Genomic DNA, 14,221 nt, shown 5'->3' on the forward strand with positions numbered 1-14,221 from the left:
ATGGAATACGATAGTGCCAATATAATTTTGGAGTACTGAGTAGCAAGAAAAAATGGTTCATGATACATTTATTATACATTATACATTATTATATGAAAACTGCAAATTTCTCTATTTAACAAAAAGTTTTTTGTTTTTAGTCTTTTTGAGACAGGATCTCCCAGTAGCCCCAGCTGGCCTAGAACTCATTATGTAGACCCAGCCGGCCTTGAACTCACAGAGATCCACTTGCCTCTGCCTCCTGAGTGCTGGGATTAAAGGTGTGCGCTACTATGCCTGGCAAGAAAAGTTTTTAAGCAAGCATCCAAAAAAAAAAAGTCAAAGTATATACCAAAATGTTAACAGTAATTATCTAGATATATTTATCAGTAGTTTTGTTTTAGTATTAAGATTGAATCCAGTGTCCCTACATATGCTAGGCAAGTGACCTTTTTAAAAAAAATTTGTAGATAGGGAGAGTCTCACTAAGTTGCCCAAGTGACTCAGACTGTCCTTGCATTTACTCTATAGCTTAGGCAGGCCTTGAACTTGTGAGGCTCCTGCCTCAGGCTTCCAAGTTATCTGAGATTACTGGCCTGTGCTATAAGTCCAGCTTTATAAGTGAGTTTTATTTGCTTAATTCATCACTGTCCTACAATGAATAAACATCAATTCTTCAGTAAGAAAAATTACTTTCAAATTTCTTTATGATATATGTCAGGTAAATTCAATATCCTAATTACTCTAAATAATGTCATATTATGTATTAATACATAATTAATTATGTATTAATTTTACATATAATTTTTCATTTAACTTTACCTTCCAAAAGCTGTGCGCTAACATTGACAAAATCGATTTTCTTCCGGAGATAGCGCTGATTCAGTTTCCAAATGCATGAGATAAATGCATTCTTTTCAGCAGTGCTGCTGGCAACCCATTTATAGATTTTTTCAAAATGCAAATCAAATTCAGGATTTTCCTGAAATAAAATATATAGAAATATATTGATTTTGATTGTATCACTTTACATCATTAATATGAAATCTACTTTAAAAATAAGAATGGAGCCTGGCATGGTGTCACATACCTTTATTCCCAGCACTTGGGAGGCAGAGGCAGGTGGATCTCTGTGAAAAGCCAGCCTGGTCTATATAGTGAGTTCCAGGCCAGCTGGGGCTACAGGGAGACCCTGTCTCAAGAGAAAGAAAAAAAAAAAAAATAAAGAAAAGAATGGGAGCTATTCTTGGGGTTCTTAGGGGAGAAAAAAAGACCATTACAAATATCAGGTAACTGAGCTGGTGATGTAGCTCAATAGTAAAACACTTGCTTAGCATGTGCAAGGGCCTATGTTCAATTATCAGCCACAGTTCCAGCTGCTCCCTGTCTGCCTAAGCAAATGACTTGAAGTGCTTAGAGGATCTAATTTATAGCAAAAACTCTGGACAAACAACAACATATTACTGTGGATACTTTTTCTCTGTGCCCTTTAAGTGTAGGAATGAAAGTATAGGTTATATACTTGATGACTTTGTGACTTAGCCTCCCTGTCAGTACGATGACAATGTTGTCTGGTTTTGCTGTGTATCTAATTTTTTCTTTTAAGTTATTCATGAAATTTTGGCTACATATTTCCTTTGACAATGTATTATTCATAGCTATGGCTTGACACTAACACTTTAATAAGGAATATAGCTTCTAATTAAAACATATGAGTAAAATGTACAATCTTCATGTACTTTTCAAGAATAAGTAAGGTTAGGAACTGCCCTTACTGTTTTCTATGTGAAAATTATAGAATTTTTATTGGTGTCTCAACAGGCAAAAATGCTGGTATCCTTTAAAATTCTTTCAAGTAACAAAGAAACCAAGGCAATCTGGAAGAATCATATGGTGCCTTCTGCATGTCTTCTAGGCCACAATATAGCACTACTTCTTCCTCAACTACAGAGCTACATAACCCTTACATGAAAATGGAAACTTACACTCCTTTTCATCTCCAGAGAAACATGCTGTAGCATAGGGCACTAGTACTCTACAGGGTGTAAAGAGAATTTCATTCATTCAAAGAATTACTTTGGGGCAACAAAGTAATTTCCCTTAAGGTAAGGGAAATTATATGAGACAATTAGTCTGAAGAGCTGGTATATTTTAGGGAACAGGACTTGACTTCTGTCTTACCATATAACAGTAGGACAGAATTACTAATTACTTAAACTTACAGCATAACAAACAGAAATTAAACATCAAAAAAAAAAAAAAAAACCAAAAACCAAAAAACAAAACCCAAAACAACAAACAAAGAAAACCCAGGTTGGTGAGATGGCTCAGCAGATAAAGGCACTTGCCACCAAACCTGACAACCTGAGTTTGATCCCCTGGATCCACACCGTGGAAGGAGCAAACCAACTCCCACAAGTTGTCCTCTGACCTCCACACACGTGCAGTGGCACATTTGCACCCCTTCCAAATAAATGTAATAAATTAAAAAAAATTTAAAGCCTGTATTTATGATGAGAAGGTAATTACTTTACTGCTTATAAACATATCTAAGAGTATTGGCAACTAACGAGAAAGTTGACGGGAAATGATCTCTCCCTGGGAATACCTTCCATAATGCCATAAAAGAGGCTGAGTGCTCCAGTGGCAACATTCGTACAAATCAATGTATGATACTAAATGGCTAATGTCAGGCTATGTATAAAAATTTCATATTTTATATCCATATATAGTAAATATACACCCAAGGTGCCAACATAAAATGAAACAACAACAACAAAAATCCATTAAGCAAGTGAGCACAGAGGCAACAGCCTGAGAAAGAAGTCAGCAATGTGAGTTAATTACATGAGCCAACAGGGTCGTGAAGGGAAAAACCAGCAGAAAGAAAAAGGCTTTGCAATCAAGGTACATTTCTAAAACCTTTAATGTATTTTCTCTTAAACAAAAACCAAAAAGGTTTCTACTCTTGATCCCCACTGTATCAGAAATTTACCGGAAAAAAAAGTACTATTTTCTTTCCAAACACACTCCTCCCTCCCTCTCGCTGCATATGTCAAACCTTTACATTTTCCTAAAAGCTGGGTGCCTCTTAGGAATAAAGGAAAAGTCTAGTTTAACCTAAATTAAAAGTGTTTTTTTTTTCACTTTGGGAAAAATCTGAAACAGATAGGCAGGGCTTTCCTAAAATTGCTTTTGCATTTTTTTTTCCCCCTTAGCACCTGGCTCAACTACTTTTCATTTTATTCAGTTTTTAATGCCTATATTTCTGCCAAAATAAAAGTAAAACCAGATTTTTAGCCAGGCATGGTGATGCATGCTTGTGATTTTAATACTCTGGAGGCAGAAGCATAAAGATTGGTTCAGGACAGCCTGGGCTATGATAGTGAGCTTGAGGCCAACCTGAGCTACAGGAGACCCGGTTTCAAACAAAGCAACGAAACAGAGCAACAAATACATGCCCTCGCATTTTATCTTACCATATTGTTTTACAAATGTCAATGCCATTTTTCACTTCTTTGTACTTTTTTAGTAAATGTACAAGACTTTTCCAGTTAAATCAGAGTGTACCTGAAAGCTACATTAGTGTAAGCCTTGTTCTTAGTCCAGTTACAGCCCAAGTGGATGTGGTGCAGAGTATTACAGAGGGGTATGGAAGATGCTCTGGGCTGCAGAGAGAGATGGCTCAGAGCTAGAGGGGAGGGGAGTTGGGGCAAGCACCCAGTCTAACCAAGTCAGCTCTAATTGATTTCTTTGCAACTGGGTGCTGCTGTGAAGTCTTGAGCTGCCAGGAAAAAAGGTGGTCCTTTAATGTGAAGATCCTATTACTCAATTTCCTTAGCATTTGAGCGCAGTCTAAGTACAAGGCATAAAGGTTATAAGAAAGCAAGAAATGCTAACTCATACTTCCATATACCCTTGTAAACCTTATTTAATCTCCACAAAATAAGGTGTGAAAGCCTCTATCACTCCCTTTATTTGAACCATGAACATCAAACTTTCAGATTGGCTGCCTCAGGTGGGGAGTCCATGTCACTCAGGAGGAATCGTAAGGAAGTGGCTCACTTTGGGTAAATTATGTATGCTTTTGAAACTAGTTTCACCAAAAAAATTAGTTCTTTAAAAGTTAATTCACATGCTTTAAAATCAATACTATGCTCTAAATCTTTACACTAAGTATATTTAACCTAAATACAGAAAATATAGACAATTAAGCTGATTTTGCTCTAGTTTATGTTGCTTGAGCACACATGTAATTGTATTTTTTTTCTCTTTTTGAGACAGGGTCTCCCTGTAGCTCCAGCTGTCCTGGAACTCTCTATGTAGACCAGGCTGGCCTCAGTCTCACAGATCCACCTGCCTCAACCTCCTGAGTGCTAGGATCAAAGGGATGTGCCACCACGTCCAGCTGTAACTATAGTTTTAACAAGGTAGAAAGAATAAAACAAACATTCCCATGTAGTTATTTGTAGTAGCCTAATGGGGTGAGGAGGCAGAAGATTAATATATTTTAGACTAACAGGTGGCAGGCCAATAGTCACAGAACAACTTTAGATCATCTCAGGCTACATAATATTATGTGATAAGATGAAAGACTTTCTGAACATAGTTCAAAGGACTACGGCAAACATTACTTTGACAGCGTCTTTAGCATCTACCACAGCAAGGTCTCGAAGGGCCCAGGCAATCTGTCTTTTGTAGAAATCTCCCTTGTCCGATTTCTTGACTTTGACCACCTTCACCTGCACAGGGCGTTCGGTTGTCACTGTTGAACAAAACACATACTTTCATCAGAAATACTATTCAGTCATTCATCATTCATTCATTGTAACAGGGCTTGCTGGTGCCTGGTATGATGCCACTAAAACAAGAGCAGTATTTTGTAGTAAGTAGACTAAGGGATTCACAGAACCCCAAAGGAAGCATCTGACTCAGACTAGAGGGTTGTAGCAGATAGATGCTTGGAGAAGTAAAGCTTTAGGCCAGCATTAAAGGAAGAATAGGAGGTGAAATCCAAAGAACAGTGACACATATGAAACCAAAGAGGCCTGGAAGAGCCTAATGCCACTAAGAACAACAGAATTCAGCATAGATAGCACAATGTAATACATGGTGGCTGGAAGTGAAGTTACTACAAGAGATATGAGCTCAGACTTAAAGGCCCTCCAGATTTGAGGTAGTGAGGGCTCTTAACAGAAAAATGACATACCCTAGCTTCTAGTTTCAAAGACAAAATGGCATTTGGATTGGAACAAACACTGATGCATTTGATTCTCTAAAAAATGTAACATACTGAAACGGACAACAGAATCTGTGGAGAGCTTATAGCTACTACGGTAAGTAAAGATCTGCCATCACCTCCCATACTCCCAATCTAGCCTAACAGTTGTCTGGTAACTCTTGGCAAATTTGAAAGGAATGAATACTCCAAACACACAACTATTCCAGTGAGAAAGCAAGGAATACCCTCCAATTTGTTTTATAACTGTGGTTAAAAAGCCACAGAGAGCAAGAAGAAAATTCCAATTATATAACTAATGAACATGGATGCAAAATCTTAAACCCAAGAAGCATACCAGCAAACACTGGGTATTTACAAAAGACACCACTTTACTTCTCAAATCTTAAATATGCCTTTTCACATTAAAAAGTGTCTGAAATCCAAAAACCCACCACAGAACGAGGGAAATGCAACAAGCAGGCCCCAACCTTAACCTAGGAACTATTGGCAACTGATTACTGCTGGGTGAGGAAGAGTAGCTCTTGAAGGGAGAGACTCTAAAAGGCTGACGACTCCAGTGGACAAACATGCACTGAAGGACATCTGGGCACAAATGCTTCACTAGAAAAGGATTTAACATACACAAAAGACTGCATGAAATTGTGGGGGGGATGTCTAGGGGAGGACTCAGATGGGGGATGGGGTCTAAATTTGATTAAGATCTATTATATGAAATGCACAAAAACTCAAAAAAAAAATTTAAATGTGTGAAATCAATGTGATATATCATTTTTAGCATGGAAAACATTACGAAGTTCATGGACATAGTAGCATAAAAAATACAAGTTATGTAAAAACAAAACCATAGGTTCAAAATAATTCCAATCGAAAGTTCAACAAAATCTGGGAATCTGGAATTTAAAAAGATAATTCTAAGCCATGTGTGGTGGCACATACTTTTAATCACAGCACTTGAAAGGGAGAGGCAGGTGGATCTCTGTAAGATCAAGGCCAACATATCGAGTTCCAGGTCAGCTGGGTCTACAGGGAGATGCTGTCTCAGAAAGACCAAAAATAAACAAACAAACAAACAAACAAACAAACAAACAAGATGACTCTGGAGTTAAGGATGGTTCATAGCTGCCATGTGGGTGCTAGGAATCGAACTAGGTCCTCTGCAAGAGCAGTCAGTGCTCTTAACTGCTGGGCCATCTCTCCAGCCCCTGAAGACTATTCTTTCTTTCTTTTTTTTTTGTCTTTTTGTGAGGCAGGGTCTCCCAATAGCCCCAGCTGTCCTAGAACTCACTATGTAGACCAGGCTGGCCTTAAATTCACAAAAAGATGCTCCACATCATTAATTAGGAGAGTGCATTTTTAAACCACATTGATGTATTTCACTACAGTCAGACTGGCAACAATTAACAGTCTGTCAGAAGCAATTGCTGACTAGGGTGCAGAGAACCCAAACCAAGCACACTTTTTCATGAGAGTGAAAATGAGAATTATTTTAGAAAACAATTTTGTATTAAAGCATAATCCACATTCAAGTATTCAAAACAATTATGTGGACAGCAGGAGATAAGCACAATGTCTTCATAGAAATAAACCTAATGCTCACCCTGGCAGCATGGCAAGGAACAATGGTCTGCTCATAGAGCACATCACAGTAGTGACCATGAGAGAGAGAGAACAAAAGTTACACTCATGAACAGAATACTGGGGATGGGGGCACAAGGAACTATAATTAAATTAAAGTGCAAAGACAGGTAAATTAAACATTATGTGAGATTGCACAAACGTGAGAATGTCTGCTGGATAGCTTTAGTGTCAACTTGACACACGTGGGTTGAGGGAGCCTCAATTGGGGAACTGCCTCCATTGGACCAGCCTGTGGCCATGTCTGTGGGGCATCTTCTTGATTGTTGAGTGATGTGGAAGGGCCCAGCCCACTGTGGGTGGTGCCACCCCTGGGCAGGTGGGCCTGTGTTGCATAAGAAAGCAGGCTGAGCAGGAGCCAGAGGAGCAGGTCAGTAAGCAGTGTCCCTCCATGGCCTGTGCTCCAGCTCCTGCCTCCAGGTTCCTGTCCTGAGTTTCTGCCTTGGGCTCCCTGATGAACTGACCTGGGAGATATAAGCTGAATAAACCCTTTCCTCCCCAAGTTAGTATTGGTCAGAGTGTATGTCATAGCAATGGAGAAACAAACTAGAACAGAATTTGCTAAAGCACGCTTTAGCACCTAAAACTGAGCACAGCAGATCTCTCTTGAAGAAGCAGAAAGGAGTGGTGTGAGGAAGAGCACAGGGCACTTCACAGGTAAGGGAACAGTCATACACTGAGTGCCATGTGCACATAGTGTAGCATGTTAAGAAAGCATCAAGGGAAGAATAAGAATAGTCTTCAGGGGAGCCAGGCTGGTGCACACTTTTAATCCCAGCTGTAGGGAGGCAGAGGCAGGCGGTGGTGCAGGCAAAATTCTGTGAGTTCAAGGCCAGCCTGGTCTACATAGTGAGTTCTAGGACAGCTGGGGCTATTGGGAGACCCTGTCTCACAAAAAGACAAAAAAAAAAAAAAAAAAAAAAAAAAAAAAAAAAAAAAACAATAAACTCCAATTCTGCTTTAAAAGAGATATTTGAGCATATGAAATGAGAAATCAATTTTTAGAAACTGTTTAATGAGTTTCTTAGCACCCACAAGGCAGCTATGAACCATCCTTAACTCCAGTTCCAGGGGAATCCAAAGCCCTCTTCTGAACTCCATGGAATTGCATGACATGGGTGCACTCACATACATGTAGCAATACACTCATAAAATAAAAAAAAATTAAAATTAATAATTTTCAACAAATGGTGCCTGAAAACTGGCTATAGGATCCTACACAATACAAAAAATAAGCTCAAATAGATCATCAGCCTAAGTGCAAGAAGTGAAAAGAAAAAAAAGAAAGAAAACATAGAAGTCTTTGCAACACTGGATTAGCCATTGGTTTTTCATATATGATACCAAAAGCACATATGACAAAAGAAAACTAATAAACTGGACTTCATTGAAATGATAACCTTTTGTACTGGAAAGATACCTTCAAGAAAGTGAGTTATTTATATCTTGATGAAGATTTCCATTTTGAAGTGGTAAGGGACTTAAAGCATATGCATGACTGATAAAACACGGGAAAAGCTTTGTGCTCAGATGCATGTTTCAGAAATTCTGTTACATACACTCAACATTTAATAAAAACAATTTAAAAACTTATTGATTCAATAATTTTTCCAATTATAGAGACAATAAGACTATTTTTTAAAAATATTTTTTATTTATTTTTATTTTATGTGTATGCGCGTATTGCCTGCTTGTAGGTAAGTGCACCTGTGTCGTGCAATGCCCGCGGAGGTCAGAAGAGGCTGTTGGATCCCCTGGAACTGGAGTTACAGACAGTTGTTATCTGCCATGTGGGTGCTGGGATTCAAACCTGGGTCTTCTGCAAGAACAACCAGTGTTCTTAACCACTGAGCCATTTCTCCAGCCCCAATAAGACTTTTAAAAGGAGGAAATGACCCTAAGGAATAAAAGAATTCAAACAAATATTTTTGCTTAATAAATACCTACCTGTGGCACAAAGAAAACAGTTCTTTTTCTTTTTGCCGGCTTTGCAGACATTCACGATGCTCAGCAGGCGTTCATCATTTGGTGTAAAGATATCTCTCTGTAACGCATGCTTAATTGCTGTCATCTTTTCCTAGCTGAAAAGTCCAGAATATAGACATTAGGCTCATTCTCAAAATCACGGCCCTCCCTCATATACTATCAAAATACATACATATACAGAGGAAAATTATTATACATATACATTAATACATATACAGAGGAAAATTAAGACATTAATATACTTACATCATTAAAATAGAAGGCTACGAATTTGGAAATGAAATTAAAGAGACTAGTATTAAATTCAAAACCTTTCCAAGTATAGTATTCAACAAGTACTCTCTCTCTCTCTCTCTCTCTCTCACACACACACACACACACACACACAGAAATTTAAAAGTGTAAAACAAATTAAAATCCATGCTCAAGTTTTAAGTTCAGTTTCCTATATAAAGGACACAATTCAACAAGAAAAAGACAAATGAACCCCGAATAAAAGATCAGAATAGATCTTACTCTAAAGCAGCTACACAAACAGCCATAGACAAAAAAGAAAGCTCAGCACTGGGCTGGCAGCTAACTCTGTCAACAAACTGCTTGCCTTGCAAGCACAAGGACCCAAGTTCCACCTCTAGAACCCATGTCAAACAAGCAGCACACAGTACGCATGCTTGTAATACCAGCAATGAGGAAGGTGGAGATAGGTGGACGATGCCCAAGGAATGACACCCAAAGTTGTCCTCTGGCTTTCACAGGCATGCATACACACACACACACACACACACCAGAAAACTGAAAGACATGCAGTAGCAAGTGTGGATAAAGATGTAAGAAAAGAAAACTTTCACACATTGCTGCTGGGACCACAAAAAGGTACAGTTGCTTCAAAAAAGTATATGACAGTTTCCTAGAAAAGTTAAACATGTGGGACTGGAGAGATGGCTCAGCGGTTAAGAGCACTGACTGCTCTTGTAGAGGACCCAGGTTCAATTCCCAGCACCCACATGGTGGCTATGAATGGTCCTTAACTCTAGTTCCAGGGGATACTGAAGCCCTCTTCTGACCTCTGCGACACTGCACGACACAGGTGCACTAAACATACATGTAATTACCATATGATTCACCAATACTACTTCCAAAAGAGATTTCCACAGAAAAACTTGCATGTGAATATTCACAGGAGCATGACAGCCGTCTCTCAGTATCTATGGGGTATACCAGTTCCAGGACCCCCGTAGATACCAAAATTCACAGATGTTCAAGCCCCTTATATTAAAAAAAAAATCATATTAGTAGCATCTCTAAATTACTTATAATACCAAATGCAATGTAAATGCTATATAGTTGCTATTCTGTATTGCTTGAGAATAATATCAAAGAAAAGGTAGTCACATGGTCAGTATAGAACCAATTTTTCTCCAAATATTTTCAGTTTGTGTCTGGTTGGATGCATGGATTTGGAACCTACAGACAGGCGACTATGTTTGCAGTAGCCAAAAAGTAGGAACAACCCAAATGCTCAATAACAGACAACAGTAAAATGTGACAAATCTAGACAGTGGAATACTGTTTAGCTGTGAAAAATAAAAGGGATGAAGTACTGATACAGGCTATGATACTGATAAGAAAGATCACATGTCACGATTCCATTTACACTAAATGCTCAAAATGGAAAAAATGAAGAATGGAAAAGTGACTGCTAATGGGTAGTTTCTTTCTGGGGTGATGAAAATGTTCTTCAATTAGTGTGATATTGCACACACTTGTAAATATGCTAAACGAAGATACATGTGAAAAGGAGAGGTTTTATAAGTGAATTCTATCTCAAGCCATTATAAAAACAGGTTTTAATTAATGAAGTACAATGCATTTTTACAGAACAATGGCATTTCTACAAACTAGGTCTCTTCTACATTTTACTAACTCTATGAAATGGCTATCTCTACTCCAATTCCCAAACTTGCTTCTCATGAAACCCACACCTTCCCACTTCTAACCCTTTCTCATGCAGCCCAAGCCTTCTGACTTTGCCTTCCTTCCTGTTCTTAGTCTGTTTGGACGCTGGAAGCTTAACTTCCTTCCCAGTCTAGCCTGGAGGCAATACCCATTTCCCTGTCCCCTTTATTTCACCACTCTGTTATTATCATAGCTCATCAATCTCCATAAGCTGTTTTTTTTCTTTTTCTTTATCTCTCCTAGGCTACAAGACAATTAGAAAAGCTCATCCATGTTCAGTGCATTCCTTACAAATGTCTCATCCTAATTCAAGCTAGGATTTCAATGCTGCTCAGCAGCTCTTTCCACTTTCTTTGATGACTCCTTTCCTGGTCTCTTGTTACTCTCCTTCTGTCCACATCTTTAGTGTCAGCTTCCTGCCTCTCTAGAAAGGGCATCCCTATCCCACAGTGGAAGCCAGGAAGTACAGTTCTTCCCAGTGCTTTCTGATCCACCTCTGCACACTCACCTATCCTAAACTCCATTCCTTCAGAGTGTCCGTGTTACTAATTCCTCAACAAGTTCAAGCCTGGACATGATGTCAAACCTCTATTCCATTCCAGCCTCAAACCACACTAGATAGTGTCCAGTTTACTGTTCTGTCTCTGGGCTTTGGTTCATGTAATTTCCTTTTCCTAAAATTCTTTTCTTCATACCTAATTCCAACTCATCCCTAAAGATTCTGATAAAATTTGTGAAAAAACCTTTTCTCCTCAAGTAATTCTTTTTCTACATTTCCCCTCTACTCTGGTAATAGTTCTACAAATTCTATGCGCTAGCTAGATGCACTCTCTCCCCTAGTAAAAGTGGTTCTTTGTTGGCAAGGACTCTGTCATCTTCATCTTCATCTTCCTGGAACTTGACAAAAGGCACACAACAGGTGCTTAGTGGACATTTAAGCAAACTACTATTGCAGCACCACAGCTCCCTCAAGAGTGCCCCTTTCCAACTTTCACATCTACATGCAAAAGCCCAGATTCAAAATCTGTCATGATTTATCACCTCCTTCATTGTCAACATGAGATTTGACAGCATTTTGTGATTGCTCCACCTACATATGATCTCTTCTTCCTATGTTTCACTGCCAACACACTAACTGCGACTCAACTCTATGTGAGAGTATCTATTATCTCTTTTCTGGCTTTAACAACCCTTAAAAACAAACACATGTTCTTAAAACAGTTCTCATCACGCCACAGCTCTACTGAACATTAGCCTAAAGTTTTCAAATACAAGCTTTTCACTGAAAGCATGCTGTTCATTTTTCCCTTGAAATATTTGCTTGCACACTTTTCCATGCAAAAAATATCTTCTCCCTATCCAAGGCTTAACATCTCAAGGTTTACATGAAGTTGACACAACTAAGATCTTAATCTAAATTGATCTTGCCTCTAAATTTCTATAGCACTCACTGCATTTACTCAACAATCAAGCACTTGCTGTCTAATTGGTGCACACGCATCATAACCTCCTGTATCTTCACAGCCATCTTTTAGAGGTGGAGGGAGGCATTCATAAGTATTGTGTCTTAGGTACTTAAATACCTCTTGACATAACCTGAACTGTTAACAGTAAAAACTGGTCAAAAGAATCGTTAATAGTTGCCAACGTTTACCATAAGTCCCTCTGGTTAAAACTACTGAGTGCATGGTAAATGGTAAAACAAGAGAGGGTTGGTCATAACCCAAGACGACTTAGGCATAATAAAAAGTCCTACGTGATCATCTATTCGTCAAATATTGACATCTACAAAGCCAGGCAGTGCACTATTACCCCGAGGGTAATGGCGGAGGATGTCAGATATGTGTGGGAAGACCTGAAGACGGGCGTCCCTGACATTTACATCCTATGGGTCTAGAAATGAGCTCTTCAGTGGTTACGGGACTTTCCTATATGTCAGGAGGTAAATCAACAGCGGCTTTCATGGCTCTTTTTCCCAGTTTAAAATCCCAAGCCCATACTCTGGCTTCTCTTCAGATCGTATAAATCTTTCCTCTTCTGAAACCCCATTCCCGCCCCTCTTCCAGGAGCAGCGAACCACTTTGGCACCGGTCTTGGGTCTTGTTTCCTTGAACTCAGGTGGGCTGGCATCACGCTTGGGCCTGCTTGGGCTGGGCCACCTACTGTTGAGACCTCTTACCACGGATCGCTGTCATCCGGAACAGAAAACTGCTCTGGTCAGGGAAACGCACTAACATTCAGGGCACGTAGGCGTGAACCGAGGGAGGCAGTCACGCCCTCCTCTCCCACTCCAGTGTCCCTTCAGAGCTACAAAGCAATCAGACACAGATGGGCGGAACCGTGGGGGTTCGGAAGGGCTGCTGCCCCGCTCCGCCTTCTCTCCGGACCGCCAGGGGGAAGGGTGCGGCCCGGGCTCAGCATCCCTGGCGGCCGGGCCACAGGAGTGAGCACCTGGACGTGCCGGAGCGCCGCCTCCACTCAGCCACCGCCTGGACGCCCGGCCGGAAGCTTACCGCGAGGCCGGATCGGGCCAGCGAGGCGGGTCCTTGGAGACCGACGCGGGAAGGGCACCGCTGCGACGTACCCCTCACTGACCGCTGACAGAAAGCTGCACAAACCCCCACTTCCCGTATTTGGGCACGTGACCGACTCTGCGCCGGAAGTTGAACCTGCAGAGGCGGAAGTAGAGGCAGCGAGGAAAGGAGAGCAGCAAATGGACGCGGAGGGGGCGGGACATCGCCTGGTGGGCCGGATCTCGTTTGAGGGGCGTGCCTGAGCAAGGGCGGGGGCGTGCCAGGTTGAGCTCCGACGATGTTCTTTGCATAAGTAAAGCCCTGTTAACTGTAAATCCCAGGGACTTAAAGCTGGGAGCACTTAAGTGAGTTAAGTCAGAATCCCTGGGGTGGAATCTAGACATCATTAGTACCTTTCCTAGAGTCCCAGATTATTCTCATATTCAGCTAAGTTCTAGAACCGTGGCACTTCTGAACTTGATCCGCAAACTGTACTACACGGACCTGTTTCTTGGGCAGCATTTGCCTGGATTTTAGAAAATGCATGCTGTCTGGCTCACTTCAGAGTTATCAAATCAGAATCCGCCCCTTAGGATGATGCTTACATGTGTTTCTGTTTGAGAATGGATGATGTCAGTATTGCTGGTGGTAAGGCAGGTAGGTGACTCATGTATTCTGATCTAATATGTGAATTGCATGCAAAAGAGCCACAAGCCTCATTAGGGAAAGCCACAAATCCCTTAAAGTGTCTAATTGACCCTAAATTGGCAGCCTGGACTTGCTCAAGCCTGACCAATTGATCACTTCCTGGATTGAGAGAGACAGTGCAGCCCACCTGTCTCCTCTAGTGCTATAGATAATTCAACCGTGTGCCTGAGCAAATAATCTTGGGAAAAGAGCCCCTCAAGGA

At 40.4% G+C, this 14,221-nt stretch overlaps 1 protein-coding gene across 4 annotated transcripts in view; it reads right to left on the minus strand.

The window, feature by feature from the left end:
- The window catches only part of Exoc1 (exocyst complex component 1), a 55,713-nt gene extending 42,261 nt beyond the window's left edge, over positions 1–13,452 (minus strand). For all 4 annotated transcript variants that reach the window (XM_029563607.1, XM_029563605.1, XM_029563606.1 and 1 more), the window contains exons 1-4: positions 13,312–13,452; positions 8,804–8,937; positions 4,614–4,744; positions 802–961 (exon numbers count right to left, since the gene is read on the minus strand). In XM_029563607.1, the coding sequence (XP_029419467.1) occupies positions 802–961; positions 4,614–4,744; positions 8,804–8,927 (415 nt within the window). In that variant the 5' untranslated portion in view covers positions 8,928–8,937; positions 13,312–13,452. The remainder of the gene's footprint in view (positions 1–801; positions 962–4,613; positions 4,745–8,803; positions 8,938–13,311) is intronic.
- Between the last annotated feature and the right edge of the window lie 769 nt (positions 13,453–14,221).

This window comes from Nannospalax galili, unplaced genomic scaffold (assembly GCF_000622305.1).
Source record: "Nannospalax galili isolate Female #2095 unplaced genomic scaffold, S.galili_v1.0 scaffold433, whole genome shotgun sequence".
Lineage (NCBI taxonomy): Eukaryota > Metazoa > Chordata > Mammalia > Rodentia > Spalacidae > Nannospalax > Nannospalax galili.